Source organism: Gopherus evgoodei, chromosome 4, assembly GCF_007399415.2.
Source record: "Gopherus evgoodei ecotype Sinaloan lineage chromosome 4, rGopEvg1_v1.p, whole genome shotgun sequence".
Lineage (NCBI taxonomy): Eukaryota > Metazoa > Chordata > Testudines > Testudinidae > Gopherus > Gopherus evgoodei.
The window spans coordinates 153,608,807-153,632,352 of record NC_044325.1 but is presented as its reverse complement, the minus strand read 5'-3'; the positions used below and the strand labels follow the sequence as shown (position 1 = coordinate 153,632,352).

The 23,546-nt window shown below is 44.9% G+C and overlaps 1 protein-coding gene across 1 annotated transcript; it reads left to right on the top strand.

Annotated features, from left to right (window-relative positions):
- Nucleotides 1-21,969: 21,969 nt before the first annotated feature.
- LOC115651455 (olfactory receptor 1019-like) lies at nt 21,970-22,908 on the top strand. Its single transcript, XM_030562532.1, has one exon. It carries the CDS (start codon nt 21,970-21,972, stop codon nt 22,906-22,908), a length of 939 nt encoding a protein of 312 aa, XP_030418392.1.
- The last annotated feature ends 638 nt before the right edge of the window (nt 22,909-23,546 follow it).

The following is a 23,546-nucleotide window of genomic DNA, read 5'->3' as shown; positions in this document are numbered from 1 at the left end:
GTCAAGGGGCGGGGTTAGGGCGGGGTTAGGGTTAGGGTTTGATTGATGGTAGGGTCCTTATACTACCCACTGTTCCTGGTGCTGCACAGACCCTGACCGAGACCAGGGCCCGCAGTGGGTCTGGTCTAGGGTAGCAGGGAGATGTGTAAGTGTGAATAGGGGAGGGGGAGCAGTCAATTTTTTTAATTTGTCAAAGTGCTGGTTAGATTTCATCTGAAAATCTAACAAACTAGACTTTCCTATTGGAGGAACATTATAGCCAGTTTGGGGCTGGAATTTAATTCGGTTCACCCGTTTTTACTGCATCCCAGCAGAGCTGGCTTTCTGATTTTAAAGATGGGTCCTTCTCAGGTATACTTTGACCCCGGTCAGAATGTCTCAAACGAGGACACTGGGTTATTCTTAACCAACCAGTTTATTAATTCACCATGAATGACCCAGATCTATAATCAACGGTTATCAGTTCTCCAGTATTTCTAACATACTTACTGCACCTACAGTAATTCTCTAAGGAGTAAAGTTACGTCTCACAGGCTGTACCTTGAGGAATCTGGCCTTTGCTTTTTCTCATGTTCTCATGGAATATAGGCCAGGTTCGTCCAGGGCTGGAGACTCAGGTAGGGTGAGCAGACGTCCCGGTTTTCCTGCACATTGCCTTTGAGGCTCCTTCCTCTGTCTGGGCAGATTTTTGAGATAACAGGAAATGTCCAGGTGTTTTGCAGAGCAGATGCTGGAGCTCAGCAACAGCCCCAGTTGGTCAGCTTCATGATTGGTCCCACCCCTGCATCTGCAGCTGATTGGTGCAACCACAGCTGCCTGGTAGTGCCCACCCAGGCCCTGGCTCCCAGCCCCGGGGTGGGGGTCCCGCAAGGAGGTGCTAACTGGTGGCTGTCACTGCATCCTGGACTTGCGCCAGCCATCCTGCCCCCATGACACAGAGCGACACCCCCTCCTCCAGTGAGTACCGCCACCATAGGTCCCCCCTCCAGTACCCCCAACTATACCCACCTCCACCTTCCTCCCTCAGTTTCCCTTTTTGAAAATTGAAATACGGTAACCCTTAACTCAGGTCAGCCCTGAGGCCAGACACAGCAGAGAGGGAAAACTAAGGCACACATTGGCTTCTTAAAAAATATTACCAAAACTTCCCACTTCATCCCAACCCATATTTAACAGCAAGATATGGCTGAAGAGCAGAGAGATAAATAGACTGGCATCCTGGTCTCTAGGGCTTAGCAATACAATAGGCTAGTGTGGCCTAATGGATCCTGCAGAGGATGAGGGCTCAGGCTCTATTCCCAGCTTTGCCGCTGCCTTGAGGGGTCACCTTGGGAAAACCACTTCTACCTTCTGTGCCACAATCACCCCATCTTTAGATGGGGATAAAGACACCAACCTCCTTTTTAATCATTGTGATGTCAGCAGATGGCAAGTTCAAGGGATGGAGACCCAAAGGTACATGAGGACCCCTAGGGTTAGTCACTTGGAGATCCTTGGGGTGAAAGACACTAGAGAACTTGCAGATCAAGTAGCATAAAAGCCACCTGAACCCCGTTCCTTTATGCAGCTGTCTCTGACTCACTCCCTTGTCCCCAGGAGACAAGATAGTCCTACGATAACATTGAGTTCTGCGCCGAAGGCTTCGCAGCTGACGTGGCGCAGTGAAAGAGATGGTTAACACTGGAATGAAGACCGTGCCCTGCTGCTCTACCAGCTCCCGATGGCCAAGGAAACCCGGAGCCTTTTCAGAGTCATACCAACTGGCCAGGATATTGCATTCCATATTTTTGGTCAATAAAACAATTGCCTCTCTTTAATACAGAGAACTCGTCCATCAGCTGTGTGGGTGTTTTCCTTGATCTTTTCAGCTGGCAGGTTCAATGGTGTGCCAGAGATTTGGTTGGGCTCTGGTGAAAGCCCCAGTTGTGGTGCTCTCCTCTTACAGCATCTAAAATGGTGGGTCTGTCTCATCAGCTAAATGGCTGCAAGACTTGGATGAGTGACCCTAAGGAGCATTTGGATCCTGTTAGAAGTACGGGGAGTTGAGCCTAATCCTGCACTAGGAGGTGCTGTGGGGAGGGCTAAGTAGTGGATGTTCTTCCACACGGTCAGTGCTGGCCCCTAGGGGACGCTGTGCTGTAGGAGGCTCAGTAGGGATTACTCTTTCTCCTCTCTCAGTCAGTGCTGACCCCAGTGTATCACTAGGGGGTGCTGTGCTGCAGGGAGGGTGCCTCAGTGGTGGTTTTCCTTTTAACAACTGCTAACATGGCTCATCCAGCAGCTTTTGAACTCAAGACCTTTGCATCCACAGCACAGCACTGTACTCCATCAGTCCAGGAAAGCTGGCTGTATTTTAAAGAATCCTTATTGAGGTTGCAGGAAAAAAACATCCTGATATGCAGAAAGCATAGTGAATATGGCAGGTGACCAGCTTGGCTTAACAGTGAAATCCTTGCTTATCTTAAATGCAAAAAGAGAAGCTTACAAGAAGTGGAAGATTGGACAAATGACCAGGGCGGAATATAAAAATATTAATCAGACATGGAGGAGTGAAATCAGGAAGGCCAAATCACACTTAGAGTTGCAGCTAGCAAGAGATGTTAAAAGTAACAAGAAGAGTTTCTTCAGGTATGTTAGCAACAAGAAAAATGTCAAGGAAAGTGTGGGCCCCTTACTGAATGAGGGAGGCAACCTAGTGACAGAAGATGTGGAAAAAGCTAATGTACTCAGTGCTTTTTTTGCCTCTATCTTCACAAACAAGGTCAGCTCCCAAACTGCTGCACTGGGCAGCACAAGGATGTTGTGAGGATTAATATATTAAAACTTCTGAGATACTCTGGTCATGGGGCCATACAAGTAGTATATGGGCCCTACCATCAATCAAACCCTAACCCCGCCCTAACCCCTCCCCTTGACCCCTATAGTCCCTCCCACCTGTCACCAGAAGTCCCACCCTATGGGGGTATTACTTCCGGGATCAAGATGGCCACATGACTGGAAGCAAAGTGGGTCATGTGACCCCCCCTCTAAGAACTCCTCCCACCACCCTCTACCAATCAAGAGGGGTTTCCTCCCGAAAGGACCACCCCGAGAGGAGATTTTGACCAATCGGGGTGACCCCTCTAAGAACTCCTCCCAAGGCCCTCCGCCAACCCGAGTGCAGCACCAATACCCCATAAATACCAGCGCCGAACAGAGGAGGCCATTCCTTACCAAGGACACGTGTTTTAGAAAGCGTGGAAAGGCTACTGAGAGGAAACATGGACTCCTTTACCACCCCCGTTAGAACTTTGGACTTTGGTTTAGACCCGAGCACCATACTTATGTGGCGCAGGCACTACACCAGCCACAGTTCTGAGGAGGAGGAGGGAATGACTGAGGGGAGCCCTTTGGCCCACCAGTTGATGGATACATCTGAACCCAACCACGAAACCCTCGTGAGGCACCCTGAGGAGCCTGATGGCCTCTCTTTGTCCATCCCCTCAGATCACTGCTCGGGACAGTCACCAGTGGACAAGGCAAACGGAAAAGATGGCGCTCAGGTAAATGAACGATTAAGAAATGGTGGTAGAGAAGGGAGTGGGTAATGAGGCTAGGAACCTTGGGCGGGGGGGGGGGGAGTTGTGTAAATTAAAAACAAGCAGCTGGGGTACTTACACTGTTTATTTTTCTGAAAATTTTTCAGCAGCTCTATGATGCCTTTCTAGAAGACTTTAAGAACTTTGCTTCCGGTCATGTGGCCATCTTGACCCCGGAAGTAATACCCCCCATAGGGTGGGACTTCTGGTGACAGGTGGGAGGGACTATAGGGGTCAAGGGGCGGGGTTAGGGCGGGGTTAGGGTTAGGGTTTGATTGATGGTAGGGTCCTTATACTACCCACTGTTCCTGGTGCTGCACAGACCCTGACCGAGACCAGGGCCCGCAGTGGGTCTGGTCTAGGGTAGCAGGGAGATGTGTAAGTGTGAATAGGGGAGGGGGAGCAGTCAATTTTTTTAATTTGTCAAAGTGCTGGTTAGATTTCATCTGAAAATCTAACAAACTAGACTTTCCTATTGGAGGAACATTATAGCCAGTTTGGGGCTGGAATTTAATTCGGTTCACCCGTTTTTACTGCATCCCAGCAGAGCTGGCTTTCTGATTTTAAAGATGGGTCCTTCTCAGGTATACTTTGACCCCGGTCAGAATGTCTCAAACGAGGACACTGGGTTATTCTTAACCAACCAGTTTATTAATTCACCATGAATGACCCAGATCTATAATCAACGGTTATCAGTTCTCCAGTATTTCTAACATACTTACTGCACCTACAGTAATTCTCTAAGGAGTAAAGTTACGTCTCACAGGCTGTACCTTGAGGAATCTGGCCTTTGCTTTTTCTCATGTTCTCATGGAATATAGGCCAGGTTCGTCCAGGGCTGGAGACTCAGGTAGGGTGAGCAGACGTCCCGGTTTTCCTGCACATTGCCTTTGAGGCTCCTTCCTCTGTCTGGGCAGATTTTTGAGATAACAGGAAATGTCCAGGTGTTTTGCAGAGCAGATGCTGGAGCTCAGCAACAGCCCCAGTTGGTCAGCTTCATGATTGGTCCCACCCCTGCATCTGCAGCTGATTGGTGCAACCACAGCTGCCTGGTAGTGCCCACCCAGGCCCTGGCTCCCAGCCCCGGGGTGGGGGTCCCGCAAGGAGGTGCTAACTGGTGGCTGTCACTGCATCCTGGACTTGCGCCAGCCATCCTGCCCCCATGACACAGAGCGACACCCCCTCCTCCAGTGAGTACCGCCACCATAGGTCCCCCCTCCAGTACCCCCAACTATACCCACCTCCACCTTCCTCCCTCAGTTTCCCTTTTTGAAAATTGAAATACGGTAACCCTTAACTCAGGTCAGCCCTGAGGCCAGACACAGCAGAGAGGGAAAACTAAGGCACACATTGGCTTCTTAAAAAATATTACCAAAACTTCCCACTTCATCCCAACCCATATTTAACAGCAAGATATGGCTGAAGAGCAGAGAGATAAATAGACTGGCATCCTGGTCTCTAGGGCTTAGCAATACAATAGGCTAGTGTGGCCTAATGGATCCTGCAGAGGATGAGGGCTCAGGCTCTATTCCCAGCTTTGCTGCTGCCTTGAGGGGTCACCTTGGGAAAACCACTTCTACCTTCTGTGCCACAATCACCCCATCTTTAGATGGGGATAAAGACACCAACCTCCTTTTTAATCATTGTGATGTCAGCAGATGGCAAGTTCAAGGGATGGAGACCCAAAGGTACATGAGGACCCCTAGGGTTAGTCACTTGGAGATCCTTGGGGTGAAAGACACTAGAGAACTTGCAGATCAAGTAGCATAAAAGCCACCTGAACCCCGTTCCTTTATGCAGCTGTCTCTGACTCACTCCCTTGTCCCCAGGAGACAAGATAGTCCTACGATAACATTGAGTTCTGCGCCGAAGGCTTCGCAGCTGACGTGGCGCAGTGAAAGAGATGGTTAACACTGGAATGAAGACCGTGCCCTGCTGCTCTACCAGCTCCCGATGGCCAAGGAAACCCGGAGCCTTTTCAGAGTCATACCAACTGGCCAGGATATTGCATTCCATATTTTTGGTCAATAAAACAATTGCCTCTCTTTAATACAGAGAACTCGTCCATCAGCTGTGTGGGTGTTTTCCTTGATCTTTTCAGCTGGCAGGTTCAATGGTGTGCCAGAGATTTGGTTGGGCTCTGGTGAAAGCCCCAGTTGTGGTGCTCTCCTCTTACAGCATCTAAAATGGTGGGTCTGTCTCATCAGCTAAATGGCTGCAAGACTTGGATGAGTGACCCTAAGGAGCATTTGGATCCTGTTAGAAGTACGGGGAGTTGAGCCTAATCCTGCACTAGGAGGTGCTGTGGGGAGGGCTAAGTAGTGGATGTTCTTCCACACGGTCAGTGCTGGCCCCTAGGGGACGCTGTGCTGTAGGAGGCTCAGTAGGGATTACTCTTTCTCCTCTCTCAGTCAGTGCTGACCCCAGTGTACCACTAGGGGGTGCTGTGCTGCAGGGAGGGTGCCTCAGTGGTGGTTTTCCTTTTAACAACTGCTAACATGGCTCATCCAGCAGCATTTGAACTCAAGACCTTTGCATCCACAGCACAGCACTGTACTCCATGAGTCCAGGAAAGCTGGCTGTAATTTAAAGAATCCTTATTGAGGTTGCAGGAAAAAAACATCCTGATATGCAGAAAGCATAGTGAATATGGCAGGTGACCAGCTTGGCTTAACAGTGAAATCCTTGCTTATCTTAAATGCAAAAAAAGAAGCTTACAAGAAGTGGAAGATGGGACAAATGACCAGGGAGGAATATAAAAATATTACTCAGACATGGAGGAGTGAAATCAGGAAGGCCAAATCACACTTAGAGTTGCAGCTAGCAAGAGATGTTAAAAGTAACAAGAAGAGTTTCTTCAGGTATGTTAGCAACAAGAAAAATGTCAAGGAAAGTGTGAGCCCCTTACTGAATGAGGGAGGCAACCTAGTGACAGAGGATGTGGAAAAAGCTAATGTACTCAGTGCTTTTTTTGCCTCTATCTTCACAAACAAGGTCAGCTCCCAAACTGCTGCACTGGGCAGCACAAGGATGTTGTGAGGATAAATATATTAAATCTTCTGAGATACTCTGGTCATGGGGCCATACAAGTAGTATATGGGCCCTACCATCAATCAAACCCTAACCCCGCCCTAACCCCTCCCCTTGACCCCTATAGTCCCTCCCACCTGTCACCAGAAGTCCCACCCTATGGGGGTATTACTTCCGGGATCAAGATGGCCACATGACTGGAAGCAAAGTGGGTCATGTGACCCCCCTCTAAGAACTCCTCCCACCACCCTCTACCAATCAAGAGGGGTTTCCTCCCGAAAGGACCACCCCGAGAGGAGATTTTGACCAATCGGGGTGACCCCTCTAAGAACTCCTCCCAAGGCCCTCCACCAACCCGAGTGCAGCACCAATACCCCATAAGTACCAGCGCCAAACAGAGGAGGCCATTCCTTACCAAGGACACGTGTTTTAGAAAGCGTGGAAAGGCTACTAAGAGGAAACATGGACTCCTTTACCACCCCCGTTAGAACTTTGGACTTTGTTTTAGACCCGAGCACCATACTTATGTGGTGCAGGCACTACACCAGCGACAGTTCTGAGGAGGAGGAGGGAATGACTGAGGGGAGCCCTTTGGCTCACCAGTTGATGGATACATCTGAACCCAACCACGAAACCCTCGTGAGGCACCCTGAGGAGCCTGATGGCCTCTCTTTGTCCATCCCATCAGATCACTGCTCGGGACAGTCACCAGTGGACAAGGCAAACGGAAAAGATGGTGCTCAGGTAAATGAACGATTAAGAAATGGCGGTAGAGAAGGGAGTGGGTAATGAGGCTAGGAACCTGGGGTGGGGGGGGGTGTGTAAATTAAAAACAATCAGCTGGGGTACTTACACTGTTTCTTTTTCTGAAAAATTTTCAGCAGCTCTATGATGCCTTTCTAGAAGCCTTTAAGAACTTTGCTTCCGGTCATGTGGCCATCTTGACCCCGGAAGTAATACCCCCCATAGGGTGGGACTTCTGGTGACAGGTGGGAGGGACTATAGGGGTCAAGGGGCGGGGTTAGGGCGGGGTTAGGGTTAGGGTTTGATTGATGGTAGGGCCCTTATACTACTCATATAAGTAGAGCCAAGCCAATAACTGATCTTTCACTTCTGAATGTAAAGTGCTCATACACCTTGCAGGCTTCCAGTTCTCAACTTGAGAGGGAGACAAGGTGGGTGAGGTAATATCTTTTATTGGACCGACTTCTGTTGGTGAGAGAGAGACCAGCTTCTGAGTGTACACAGAGCTCTTCCTCAGGCCCTTGAAGGAACCAAACCCCTTTCCCAACACCCCCTTGGGGCACTGTAAATATTTATTTAAAAAAACACCATTATTAGCCTCCAGTCCTTCCTCAGAACTGAAAAAGTTGTCTGAGCTGGTCAGGTATCACCAGCTTCCTCAGGGCAATAACTATTCTCTTTGGCACTGGCATGGCTTTCCTAAATCGAGGCTTGTGGCATTGGAGGGTTGGGATCATCTCATCACACACAGCCCCAAGGAGGTCTTTTTCCTTGTTATGAAGTTCTGAAGCCACTGTTTGTCATCCCAGTTTTCCAAAATCATGCACTCTCACGACACCATGCTGGTTCTCCTGGGCCAGAAGTGGGGGTCCATCCATGGGCACACCTTGTCAATACTGTCAGTCACCATATCTGTTCCATGGCGCCAGAGGAGATTGTCAGTCACCCATCATGGTCAGCCATCGTCATCATCATGTGAGAAAGTTCTGTCCAGATTCCATCCAGCAGCTTGCCAATTGCACACCCCACCACATGAACACTTGTCCCTCAGGAAGGAGTGTTAGGCATGCTAGTGCCAATGTAGGATCCTGGCTTGTATTTTCACCTGAGATAGTATTTTAAGTTTTGCTTGTCTGTTTGATTTGTACACACACACACACACACACACACACACACACACACACACACACACACACATTCTTACTAATATGTGTGAATAAAGGGACCCTTACTAAGGACAAAGGCAGACACCATGTATGCTGCTTTTGCCTAAGCCAGATGGGTTTGTTAGTATAATAGGAACAGATAAGAGCAGTATAAGTGTTACTGGGCATGGTGGGAGCATAATATATGTGTCATAACCTATTCCCAGATTTGGACCTTAGCGTCCAAAATATGGGGGTTAGCATGAAAACCTCCAAGCTTAGTTACCAGCTTGGACCTGGTAAAGCTGCCACCACCCAAAAAATTAGAGTGTTTTGGGGCACTCTGGTCCCCCCCAAAACCTTCCCTGGGGACCCCAAGACCCAAATCCCTTGAGTCTCACAACAAAGGGGAATAAACCATTTCCCTTCCCCCCTCCAGGTGTTCCCTCCCTGGGTTCCTGGAGAGATACACAGAAGCAAGCTCCGTGAATCTAAACAGAGGAATTCCACCCTCCCTATTTCCAATCCTGGAAACAGAAGTGCTTCCCTCTTCACCCAGAGGGAATGCAAATTCAGGCTAGTAAATCTAACACACACAGATTTCCCCCTGACTTCTTCCTCCCACCAATTCCCTGGTAAGCACAGACTCAATTCTCTGGAGTTCCCTACTAAAAAAAAAACTCCAACAGGTCTTAAAAGAAAGCTTTATATAAAAAGAAAGAAAAAATACATAAAAATGGTCTCTCTGTATTAAGGTGACAAATACAGGGTCAATTGCTTAAAAGAAATATGTATAAACAGCCTTATTCAAAAAGAATACAATTCAAAACATTCCAGCAACTACACACATGTAAATACAAAAGAAAACCATATAAACCTTACTGGCTGATTATATTTGTACTTACAACTTGGAAACAGAAGATTAGAAAACAAGAGACAGAAATCCTCTCATAGCCGAGAGAGAGACAGGCAGAAGACCAAAGAACAAAGGACCCACAGACAAACTTCCCTCCACCCAGATTTGAAAAAGTCTTGTTTCCTGATTGGTCCTCTGGTGAGGTGTTTCAGCTTACTCCTTTCCAGGTAAAAGAACATTAACCCTTAGCTATCTGTTTATGACAATATGAGCACACAATTGAAGACGATATCAACTCCTATCTCAAGGCAAGGTCAAGCAACCAGTCGGGAGGGGCAAAGGGGGATTGAGGGAAGGTAAAACACTAAAAGGCCGGATAAATGCCTGCCCCTGACCATAGCACAACCTCTCTCCTTACCCCTTTCATGGGGCACAGAAGGAGTGGGATGAAGACCCCAGACCCATGACCCTCTGAAATGGAACATGACGGTAATTTGTAAGGAGTGGGACTGTGCGCATGCATTTCAGATATAATTGTGCTTACTGAGGAAGTGGAGAATGCTGGGAAACAAGGCTCTGTGACTCAGAGTTATGGGACACGTTTGCTGGAAACTAACCCCAATAAACATTGCATTAGCAGCACTTCGGACTTCTGGTCTTCTTCAGGGGAGTGAGAGGGTGAAGGGAAAGCCTGCTAACAAGGAACAGGAGCAGGAGCAGAACCACCATCCTTCCATGTCTTCCACCTCGTGTGGCCAGAGGGAGAGATGAGCTGGTACTGCCCTGGGCAAATGTGTAAAAGGGATGGGCTGTAGCAACTGGACTCAGAAAGGCAGTTCCTAGAGTGTCTCCTATGAGGCACAGAACCTGGGATACTGGCTCTGAAGTGGTAGTGCTGCTCTGGCATAACAAAAGTGGCAGTGTGGATGCAGGTCTATGCATCTACACAGGTTTTGACCTCTCTCCAGCACAGTGTATGTGGACACTACATGCGGATCTGAGGAATATGCAGGAACATGTACAGAGTCAACTATCCAACTATGCATGGAAGTGTAGACACAGCCAAAGGAGGAATATTCCAAAAGCACAAAGGTTAGTTAAGCACTCAGCTCCCAATGAGCATCTCTGAGAACTAGGTATCCAACAACCTTTTTGAACCTTTGAGCCTCAGTAGCACCTAAATGTTGGACTGATATGTCTCAAATGGCAATTAGTTAGCTAATGTACCTTTATGGATCTAGCTGAAACGTCTTAAAAATCTCTAACCCAAAATTCTGTGAACATCAGACATGAGCATTGAATACATCTGGGGGGAGAATGTATGGCCATCCATTGTATCCAGCAGTGGTGTCATGGCATCTCGTATGCTCCCTTGTGGCTGTAAAGCCCGATCTGTGAGGAGCAAGATTCTAAATGGATGTCACTTAGAGATACGCAGGCTCCCACTGAAGACTTGGCCTGATGCTTGACCGTTTTTTCAATCAGTTTTTCTTGTGTGTCTTTCTCAAACTGTTTGATAGTTGCTGTCCTTTCCGGTCTTTCCTTGGCTGTGTCTTCAAACTGTTCTGTATTCATGTTGCGTGAGTTGAGATTTTGTTTTCGGTTGTCTTTGAAGCATTTGTGTTGAGCACCTTTCTTGTGCTTTCCAAGTTCCCTAATCCTGCAAACATGTGCATGTGCTTAATTTTACTCATGCGAGTAGTCCAATTGATGTCAAAGGGATTACTCACATGCATAAATTGAAGCACTCGCATAAGAATGCCCAGGACTGGGATCTATGGTACTGGAAAGTCCATAGAAAGACTCCATTGAGTCTAATGGTCAATGATCGGGCCCTTAATAAATGACAAGGGGGCTGGTATAGTTTTTTCAGATTGATTTTAATGAGAAGGGGCAGCTATTTTTTTAAACCCAGCTGTTCTCCAGGAGAAGGTGCCCCCATACAAACTGTCTTGGCTAATTTCTTAACTTCAGTTAAACTACAAATATGTTTACTTATTCATTACTCTGGCAGAGCAAGTGTTAATACTGACATTATTTCTGTGTAATGAATCATATGTTGTTTTCCGAACTATTCCCAATACGTTTTCTTGCCTAATTAGATAACAACAGAATTGCTCAAAAAATGTTTTAATGAGGCCCACAGCAGCTTATTATAATCGATAATAATAAATGCTTTTGACAAAGTTCTCCTAACTTTGAGGAATTATGAGAACATTACTAGCATAACCAGTGCTGGACAATAGCATTTACTCTTTCCCTTTTTTTCCACTTTCAATATCTTCACTTTCAGGCCAAATTCATCTCTGGCATCATTCTTTTATGCCAGGGCTACATTTGGCCCTTGTGTCCAAAGCCATGACAAACCAAACCAGGTCACTGCAGGTATGTGTCTGTGATCCTCACTCACATTGACTAGTACTTACTCATACCTGTAGCCTCAATGAAATCAAGTACTACTTAGTGCAAGTAGAGCAAGATCAGCTTAGGTTACAAATAAACAAAGAAGAATTGTAATGCACACGGAAAAGACAAGAAGGGGCTTTATCTGATACATAACAATATGTTAGGGCATCTCGAAACTATAGGCTCGATTCTGATGTCCTTACACTGAATGGCCTCTTACTCTGAGATTGATCTCATTGACTTCCACAGGGCTACCAGCTAAAAAAGTATGGGTAAGAGTATCAAAATCTGCCATTAAAAAGCCAAAATAATATGTTAGGGAAATAACCAGAATCTCCTATTTAATCTGGAAAAGAACAGTGCAATCCTCAGAGTGTTTTACATCAATGTAACGTTAATATAAATCAGTGTTGAAACTGATGGTTAAGTGAAACACAAATGGCCAGATTCTCAGCTAGTGTAAATCAGCATCACTCCACTGATGTTAATGGGCCAGAAACCCCAGCTAATGTCACTTGATGGAGTGCCACATAAATCGATGTAGCTGTATCTCCAGCGGGTGTAAATCAGCTTTGCTCCACTGAAATCAACGGTGCTCCAGCTCCAGATGGTGTAAACTAGCATCACTACATCGCAATCAACAGGGCCTGATCCCCAGCAGGCGACAATCAGCATTAGCTCCATTGGTGCTAATGGGTGAGACCTCCAGCTTCAGTAAATAGGTGGAGCTCTGCTGAAGTCATTGGAAACATAACTGGTCATAATTGGCGTCATTCCATTGAAGTCAGTGGGGCTTCCTACATTTATACAAGAAGAGGATCTGGCCCTTATGCTCATAGAATTTCCCAGAGCACATAAATGACTTAGGGGCACAAGCCCCTTATTGGGGCAGTGGTCTGGCTTGTTATACCCAGTTGGCAGGTTATGTCTTTAACTCATAACCTGAGGTAGATATATAACCCACACACCTCCTGGGTGTGGTGTTCTGTCTCATGTGGTGGCACGGAGAAAGACCACTTAGAGGGGGATTAATAAGGTTACACTAAGCTACAGAGGTCCTAGGTTTGATCCTGCCTACCGAGGTCTGTCAGAGTTACATATGTACATCAAATTATCTATCCCCAGGGGCAAGTGTGAACTGTCCTGTGTTCACAGCTTCCCAGCCATAACCCTGCAGAGTTTGGGGAAGTTCTGGGACAGACTATTGTTCCATGACTGAACTAACCTGTAGAAGCTATCGGTTCCCCTCTGTCTCAGAAACACAGGGATTGCCAGACAGGATCAGACCAGACACAAGGTTTATCTAGTCCAATAGCCTGTCTGACAGTGGCTTATACCAGATGCTTCTAAGGAAAGTGTAAGAACCTCACAGTAGGCAGATGTGGGTGAATCTGCCCCCAACATTAGGTCTCCTCCTAATCTCCAATAGTTAGAAGCTTAAACCTTTAAGCATGAGGTTTAATCTCTCTCCCAAAAATATTTTCTTTAATTATAACGCTTGAGATTCTGCATATGCATATAAATAGCCTATCCCTTTTTGAACCTCACTACATTCTTGACCACAATTGCTTCTTGGGGCAATATGTTCCCTAGAAAAATCATACATTTTGTGAAAATTACCTTCCTTGTCTTGATTTTGAACTTCCTAACTTTTAATTTGATTGATTTTTCTCCTGTTCTTGTGTTATGAACCGGAGAAGAGATGCTCTTGATCTACCTTCTATAGACAATTCAGTCTCCACCAACTGGAGAATGAAAACAATGCTATATTAGGTGATGGTCTGTTTCCATCTTGGCATTTTGTCAGAGGCCCATGCAGTGGTTAGCCTGACGTTGTTTAATCAGTTCTCCCTAAAAATCATCTGCATTGTCCAAAGGGGATGGATCTAGACTGTTCTCAGCGGTGGCAGATGACAGAACAAGGAGCAATGGTCTCAAGTTGCAGTGGGGGAGGTCTAGGTTGGATATTAGGAAACATTATTTCACTAGGAGGGGGGTGAAGCACTGGAATGGGTTACCTAGGGAGGTGGTGAAATCTCCTTCCTTAGATGTCAGGCTTGACAAAGCCCTGGCTGGGATGATTTAGTTGGGGATTGGTCCTCCTGAGCTCCTGAGATTCTATGATTATAAGTGATAGCTAACATAAGAACTCTAACAGGTTCTAAAAATAGTTGTTTTTTTCTCATTGGGTATATCTATGCACCATTCCAAGGTGTGATTTCAGCTTGCATATTCCTTAATCTCTGTGGTAGTGGTGGTCTGAAAATCTAATTTTGACAATTGTTTTAAAGGATAATTATTGTAAGTGGTAATATTGTAAGTGGGTACAGATTAGACATAGGTGGGAAAATAATGTCCTGTCCCCTGAATATATTCAAGTTTTCAAAATATTTTCCCATTCTACATTGGGATGAAACCTGGTCTTCTGGAAAAACTTCATAGAAAATGAGAGACAAAAGCCTGACCTATGAATAGCCAGTAGCTCAGTGGTTAGGGCACTCTTCTAGGATGAGGGATGTCATAGAAAAACAGAGTTCTCACTCTCAAGTTGGGTGCAGCAAGTCAAATACTTTATTATCTCCCTGCACGCAATTGCTAGAGAGAGCTAAACAGGTCTCTCTCCAGGTAAACAATTACAGCAAGCATATATACCTTTGTTACATACAATAATGTGCAACAACTGCATTTTGTTTATATATAGGTCGGGCTTATATCTTATTTTTTTCCACATCGATTTAGACTATAGTCTACATTCCACACTTATCTTCTAACAAAAGATCACAACTTCTCACACAGTTCTTTCCCACTTGCCTCACACAATCCTTGCTTCTACAAATCTCACGTTATTAGGGTTACAGCTAGCTTGACTCTTGCTCACAGAAGGGACTGTTTGCACTGAAATCCCCTTCAAATCCCTGCCAGTTCTTTCTTTACTTCCACAAGAATGAACTGGTGGATTTTCAACAGCTCCAGGGAGACCAGCTGACAGTCATTAATGTGACTTGGCCCTCCAGCTAAACCCCAGCTACCACCACTCAAAATGACACCAAGCAATTTCCTGGTGAGTCAGGATGACTTCACCACCACAGAAAAGGATGGGGGAGAAAGAATGCTGGAGAGAATGTAGTAACATTTATAGAAAGGGGTGCAACAGTTTGTCATCATCCATGTCCATTATCTGCAGTACCATTCCCGTAGCTCTCTTCCCTGAGGGCAAACCCACAGTTTCTTGGGGATACTGGTCCCCAGGCCATACCCAACTCTCCCCAAACTCACTATCTCCCCCCACACTGATCACAACTCCTACTTCCCCTTTCTTAAGCTATGTTTTTTTTTCCACTCCTTCAAATTCCAATCTACTTGCATATTGCCTCTGCACTTGGCTTTTCTAGAATGAGTTTAGTCTGGCTTATATAGCCCCCAGACTCCTCCTACCCACAACAGCCACTGGGAGGAGTAGATAATTAGAGTCAGCTGCTTGGTTTCTTTGTTGTTGTTTTGTTCCCCCACGTGGTTCATACTGTCACACCAGGGAGACTCAGATTCAAGACCCTGTTCCAAATCAGGCACTTGGACCTGGGTCTCTCACATCCCAGATCAGGCTTACAACCACTGGGCTATCAAGATAGATTTTCTCTCGGTGTCCCAATGGATCCTTTATTATTCATACAAAGTGGAACAGCTCCAACAGGAGAGATAGAGAGGCACCACAGAATAGAAAATAGGGCAGACATTAGGGCATTCACCTGTGATATTGGAAACACAGATCTATTTTCCTGCTCTTAATTAGGCAGAGAAGTGACTTGAATAGGGGTCTCCCACATCCCAGGAGCGCCCTGATAGCTGGGATTTGGCTATTTTGGGGTCGCTCTCTCTATGTTTCTGGAGGTTAACCAGAAATTCCATCCTGAACCTGAGAAATGTTTAATCAAAACTGAGACATTCCAACTAAAAGATTTCTATTTGGCAAATCCATATTTTTGGTGGAAAATCCATTTTATTAAAAAGTTCCCAGCCAGCTTGAGCGCAGAGAATGGACAGGGCCCACTTTGAGAGCAGCTGTTCAGGATTTTGGTTTAGCCTCATCATTCAGTGTCTGGGCCGAGGTGTGACAGGGGGCTGGGCAAGAGCTGCTGACTCAGCCCTTTGGCACACCAGCTTCCTTTAAGGGAAGCAGATTGGAGATGGCTAGAAAAACCTGCACCTAATTGATGAATGGGAGACAGTTACCCATCAATTAGCCTGGGGCTATATAAATGGCTGGGAGGTAGGAAGACAAAGCAGGAGGAGGCTAAGGGGGTGGGGGGAGAGAGAGAGAGAGAGAGAGAGAGAGAGAGAGAGAGAGAGAGAGAGAGAGAGAGAGAGAGAGAGAGAGAGAGATATGCTCCTCTAGAGCCTAAGCTTTGTATGGCCAAAAGGTCGTAGGAACAGAACCTGTAAGTGAATGACCCCAGTGATTACTGGACACCAGGGCTTCTGGACAACTTTGTTAGCCTGGCAGGAGGCAAGATGGACCTGCAGGGCCTTACTACACCAGGTCTTATTTAAACTCTTCCAGCCTTGCTCTGAAGACAGAATTCATACTTTGCTCATGTGCTTTTCCATGGTGTTCATCACTGTAGTATCTGAATTTATTTTCAAAATACCCCTGTGAGGTAGGGAATTGAGGCACAGAGAAATTAAGGTCAAAACTTGCTGCTAATTTTGGGTGCTCAGTTTGAGACCTTGCAACAGCCCAGATCTGGAATTGCTGGGAAAATCCTGCTCAGCCCCCAGAAGCCCTGGGATGTTGAGATGTTAACCTTGGGGGAATTAAACTGAGAGATCAATGGAAGCTCTAGCAAATCCTGTGTGAAATAACAATTTTTAAATGGTCAAACTTGGGCAGATTTTCATGAGACTCGTGTAAGGCACCTCCCTATCAAATTTCAAGTCACTGCTGCAAATCTTGGGGTCACCAGAGTTTCTCAGAGGAAAAGTCATAAGATTTTTTTTTAATGTGGGTAAAACAATGTCTTTTTCCCTAGTTTCAGTCTCAAATGGCAGACCACGCTGAAATTTTCCAGATAAATAAACATCAACGTGAGGCAGGCAGCAGCATTTTAAATCAGGTCAATACACCAACATGAAGCATTTCAATTTTGGAATATCCATGTGTTTCATGTTGTTCAAAAATTTCAAAGCAAAACATTTAGACACTTCAAAATGGACATTTTTCAGAATTTCCATTCCATTCAAAATGTTAATATATTAACTTTTTTCCTTGATTTGGGATGCGAACAAATGTTGAAAAGTAGTATTCCCCATGGCATTGAAATGCTGAATTTCACTCTGCTCTACTCTGTAGCATAGACTCAGTTACAGCGGGGTAAAGGTGTTTAATTCTAGGCTAATGCTAGGGAGAAAGCACTAATACAATGTGATAGGTAGCTTTGGGGTGCAATGGCTAGTCTATGATCCCTGGTAAAGACATGGTGATACAGAGATTGGGGGTTCACCTGAATCAAGACTTTCAAAAAAAAATTTATGGCCTGTATTACACAGGATGTCAGACTAGCTTTGTTGCAATGGTCTTCTTTGGCTTATAATCTATGGCCCTATTCCAGTATATGGCACCTTTACACAGGTATAACTTCATCCATGCTGATGCTTATACTAGTAGACAAGCACATCCCTAGCAGATACAGCAATACCTGTAAATCATGTATGGAGATGTACTGATCTCATGGAGCTGGAAGGGATCCTGAAAGGTCATTGAGTCCAGCCCCTTGCCTTCACCTAGTACTGATTTTGCCCTAGATTCCCTATGTGACCCCCTCAAGGATTGAGCTCACAATCCTGGGTTTAGCAGTCCAATGCTTAAATCATTGAGCTATCCCTTCCTCTCCAGCTGTAGGCTGCATCTAAGTGTTGGCACATGGCAGAGATGAAACTGTACTCCTAAATCACAAAGTACTGAGGGCTAGATTCACAAAGGGATTTAGGTGTCTAATTGCCGCTTTAGGCATCTCAATCTAGAACCAGGGCCCATTGCTATTCCTGAAATCCCCACTCAGCTGAGGCCAAACCCTATGGGTGCCTAAACTCACTTGGCACCTACATTTTTGCAGTAAAATCTTCTTTGTGCCTGCTTCAGCCTCTGAGTATGCAAACCGCTGCTACTTTCTGAGCATGGAGATGCCTGGCCCTTCCACCTCACAGGAGTAGAGATTTGATCATGGGTTTCCCACCTCTCCTGTGAGCACTCTAGCCTCTGAAGTATGGGATATTCTGGTGTGGTTCTCCCTCAGTCTCTCCTGTTGGAGCTGTTCCACTTTGGACTCTGTGAATTATTATCCTCAACCTCCAGGAGACATAAAAGACAAGTTAACTATCTCTTCTGAGGTTCATGCTACTTCAGGGATTTTGTCCCTAGTTGCAATTGAACCAAATAAGAATCACTTGTGTCAGCCACACATCATGCTACTGGGATCCGTAATAACATACCTTTCTCTACAGGTAGGCTTAATCTACTCAGTTTTGACAGAGTAGGAATAAATATTCTCTCAATCTTTTGCTTTTGGACTTTAAATTAGATTCTCTGTCATCAGCTTTTCAGCTGTTTTAACTTGATATTTATTTTTGGCTTTTCTGCTTCAGAATAAAACAGTGGGAAAAATTGTACATGATGCTACAGGATGGCTTATGTTGATGGTATCTATTTGCAGAATGATCAAATAGTGTAAGATAACTAGCAGACAGAGAAAACCATAAAATATAATCTCTTGTCTTCTTATGTCTTATTTTGCCATCTCATGTATTTAGTGTCAGATGTGTCCTTTTGCATGATGAATTGTGGTTGTTGCTCAAGAACTTTAGAGAGGATGTGGTGCTGGACTCACAATTTGAAGAACTGAAGTTCTCTATTTACACACAGAATGGATACAGCATAAATTAAAGGCAACTCAAGATTCCAGTGTACAATACTGTCTGACAGTCTGCAAGGCAATGCTGATGCACACCAGCAAGTAAGAGGACCAGATACAGAGTCCTCAGGAAACTTTCTGTCACACACCGTGTTGTGTGCCTGTTCTGGGGAGGAACATAATATTTCTCCCTCAGCTTAATATCACTTGCAACACAAGATTCTTGGTTCTGTCATTGACACTGGGGATTAAGCCCAGGACCTCGGGATCAAAAAAAAATGAACTACCGAATCTAAAATGCCTGGTTTTGTTGGCTCTGTGTGGTCCAGCCTCTGGAGGATGACAGAGAGCTCTGAAGTGTGAGCTTAGGTTACACAATCAAGCACCTTTATCAGCTCTATATTTAATAATCAAAAAAAGAATCTGGCATTTACTACTGAAGGATCTGGTCATGTTCTCTGTATTAGATTACCGAGCACTTTCCATTCTAACAGTTCTTGCATTCTTGTTTTTGAGAAGCTAAAACACCTCCATTGTTTGCAGCAAGTTTTGGAAATTCAATTGGGAAAAAGCCCTCAGACTTGAGACTAGCATTTTTTGTTTGCTGTTTTTTTCCCCATGACATTCTATTCAGGTTTAGCTTTTGACATTCGCTGTCACCTCTTCCTTGCTTCAGATGTGAGCAAAAGCTGAGCTTCCTGCTGATATAATACCTGTATTCTAAGCAGATGGGCCCGCGCTGCCACCAAAAAAAGCAGCAGATGTTGACAATGTTGCACCTGGAATAGTGACTGCTTCTGGACCTGCTCAACCAGAGTTGAGTGGGGCAGGAGAGAGCCACCTCTGCATTACATACCTTGCCCTGTGGTTCATTCTCTTCTCTGGGGATTTTATGTGGGCAGGCTCTCCTCTACCTTTCCCAGAGGGAGAGAGAGGTAGAATACTGGGTCAGGCTCCTCACAGATCCTACACATCTCCCCAGTCATCTATAGGAAAACTGCCTGCTCTTGGGAAGGCCTGTAGCACAAGTTGTAGAAGTCTGTAATGCAGGGCAGGTGGTTACAGGCGCAAACCAAGAGGATGCCGAATGGAGGTGTTGTGACAGAATTGAGTTCTGCCTTTTTAAAAACCCAGGAAATTACTTATGCAAAACTACATTAACAGAACATCATTTAGGTTGTCTACTCAGTCACTCAGAAGTTAGTCTGTTCTATGCACTGAATAAGGAAGGGATCCAGTGGTTCTAAGAAAAAACAGCATGTGATAATGTAATTAAAGACTATCCTAATGCAAACACCTAAGCGGGCAGAATTAAGGTTGCATGGGCACCCACAAATCTGGCATTTCCCAGTTTTTCAATTGTGGAATTTTTCAACCTTAAAGTCTTTTGAGCAGTTTTTTTTCTGTTTTATTTTGGGGGGCGGGGGAAGGAGGGATTGATTCATAGCATAAATATTAAGCATAGTTACATTAGGTATGGTACAGACATTTGCAAGGGATGTAAACCTTCATGCTTCAGGACACAAAGCAGCCACTAATTGCCGGGATGTAGGGTGAAAATACACCTATAGGCATGTTATTGAATAACTTCTTACTGTGAGGGCTTTGCCCCTTTACCTGAAGCACACAGCAAAGACTGTCAATGCATAGACAATACTCAATTAAATGCATCATTTGTCTGATCTGGTATGGAAATTCCTATGTTCCCTATATTTACTAAAATAATTTCATTTCTTTTTACTCGTCCAGCACAGATGTAAAGACAGAGGGAATATGCAGAATCCAGAGACCTGTGTTTTTCCAGTAACTAGGAAACTCCCAAATTATCTCCAGCTCATTTTCTTTCTATCCTAAAGATTACAAACGGACATGAGATGCTTTGCTCCCATCAGCATACATCTCACACTGTGTTACCGTGTCACTGGCCGGATTCTGATCTCAGTCACCCTAGTGTGAATGTAGAGTAGCTCAGCTGAAGTCAACTGGTAAATGAGGAGTCAAACCAGCCCATATCTTCCTCCAGCAAATACAAACCACAATGGAATTTACTGAGTGTACACCTACACCATGACTGGTAAGAAACGTAATTATTATTCTCTTTTGAGCATCTCTTTGTGCATGTGGCAATGAAATTCCATAGAAATATAATGGCCCTACTGGGTCAGACCAAAGGTCCATCTAGACCAGTATCCTGTCTTCCAACAGTGGCCAGTGCCAGGTGTCCCAGAGGGAATGAACAGAACAGGTAACCATCAAGTGATTCATCCCCTGTAGCCCATTCCCAGCTTCTGGCAAACAGCGGCTAGGGACACATCCCTGCCCATCCTGGTTAATAGCTGTTGATGGACCAATCCTTCATGTATTTATCTAGTTCTTTTTTAAACACCACTATAGCCTTGGCCTTCGCAAGTTCCTCTGGCAAAGAGTTCCACAGCTTGACTTAGTATTTATCCCCGGGAGATGCATTTTTTCATTTCTAGGTTCTGCGAATCTATAAGTCAAAAGTAATCATAGAATCAGTTACAGTCTACACCACCTCCAAGTGTTATTACCTCTAGGAGGATTTGTAACATGGAGAAAAAATAATGCACATGGTTACAAAGAATGTCTGTAAAACACACACTGACTCCAATAGAACAGGGACACTTTAAGGCTACATAGAAAGTGATACCAAATGTTTCCGCTGGGGCTGCCTCATATTGGACACCAAATCTATATTTAGGCACCTATATAAAAGGGGCACTGAGCATCCCTTGTGCCCTTTGAGGTCATTTGGATTAGGAAGAGAAAATCAATGACAATGAATAAACTCTCTAGCACTGATTATTTGAAGACATTGATAGATTATTTGCCTCCCTTCTAAACTAAACACTCCCAATCTATCTCTCTCCTATTTTATAGAAGATTTGACCCGCTGGATGGTTTCATGTATTTTAACACAGAGTAGGGTGACCAGAGGGCAAGTGTGAAAAATCGGGAGGAGGATAGGGGGTAATAGGAGCCTATAGAAGAAAAAGCCCCCAAAATCAGGACTGTCCCTATAAAATCGGGACATCTAGTCACCCTAACACAGAGTACACAATATTTCTGTAGCTGGAACATGTCCTATCTCTAGTGGAAAGCATGTGAGGAACACAAAGAGAACATTCTGTAGGAGTGTCCTTTGATGTATTATGTTCATACGCTGTTTCACAGGAACAATTACAGGGATTATGAGCGATCTGCATTCATTACTTTATTGGCCTGTGATTAATTGTAATCTTTATTTTTTTTTTCACCAGCAGAGGAGAGTGTTTCTGGAATAAATGGCAGAGAGAAACCACACCACAGTGACCGAGTTCATTTTCGTAGGATTCACAGATCATCCAGAGCTACAGATCCCCCTCTTTATGTTGTTCCTAGTGATGTATGTGGTCAGCCTGATAGGGAATCTTGAGATGATAGCGTTAATCGTGGTCGAAACCCGACTTCATACCCCCATGTACTTTTTCCTAAGCCAGATGTCCATTGTAGACATTGGCTATTCCACTGCCATAACTCCCAGGTTGCTAATGACCTTTGTAGCAGAGACTAGAACCATTCCTTTGATTGAGTGTGCGGCACAACTATTCTTCGTCTGTTTCTTTGTGACCAACGAATGTTGCCTCCTGGCTGTGATTGCGTATGACCGCTTCAAAGCTATCTGTAATCCTCTGCTATACAGAGCCATTATGTCCAAGAGACACTGTGTCCTGTTGGTGGCTGGTACATATGTATGTGGCTCTGTGAATTCAGTTGTGCAAACGCTATTTATATTCAGTCTTTCCTTCTGCAGCTCCAATGTTGTCAACCATTTCTTCTGTGATGTGCCCCCTATGCTGAAGCTGTCCTGCTCTGACACCCATGTCACTGACCTTGTACTTTTCACTTTCTCTACTATAATTGTCACAGCTACTTTCCTGGGTGTCCTAATCTCCTACATGTGCATCCTTGTGGCCATTCTCAGGATCCATTCTGCCAAGGGGAGACGCAAAACCTTTTCTACCTGCGCCTCCCACCTGACAGTTGTCACTATGTTTTATGGGACACTGATATGTATATATTTAAGACCCAGTTCTAGCTACATGATGGACCAAGACAAAGTTACCTCTGTGTTTTATGCTCTTGTGATCCCCATGTTGAACCCCCTGATCTACAGCCTGAGAAACAAGGAGGTAAATGATGCCTTTAAAAGGATGATATACAGGAAGAATTTTTTTTGGTAATTATAATCATTATTATATTTTAACCAATAAACAATAGATGGAAGAAGAGTGAGTTCTCTATATCATTATCCTTATTTCTATGACTCAGCCACTCCACGTGATGTACAGAACATAATATAATGTAACAGTCAAATACAATATTAGAAATTGGTGTTTTTAAGATCCATGAATGAGGGTCTGTGACACTATGTAGAATCGGCAATATGCTCTGACATTTGGCTTCAAGGACAATTGCTGTTGCTTTTTATGTTTTAGGCCAGGTTGGAGTTCAGGTGAGAGGATGAGAAGATCGTATGTATCCTTCATGAGTTCTGAGATTTCATCCAGTGGAGGGCACTGTTAAACATACAGAATAAAAGCAACCAGAACGGAGGTAACGATTATCAAAGCTCAGCTTAGGTAGATAGGTCATGTTATCAGAATGCGTAACGATAAATTCCCCAGAAAAGTCCTCTATGATGAGCTTAAGGACTTAGTCTGAATAATGCAGGGTTGACCTTTATCATGCAGAACTAACCTGCACCAAATCAGAGCATCTTTTCTCATCACTGCATCGTGCTGACATTAAGAGGATGTTGTTTTACTCTTGAGTTCTCAACATAGGAGGTTGTTTCCAGTCATCACAACCAGCCTCCCTG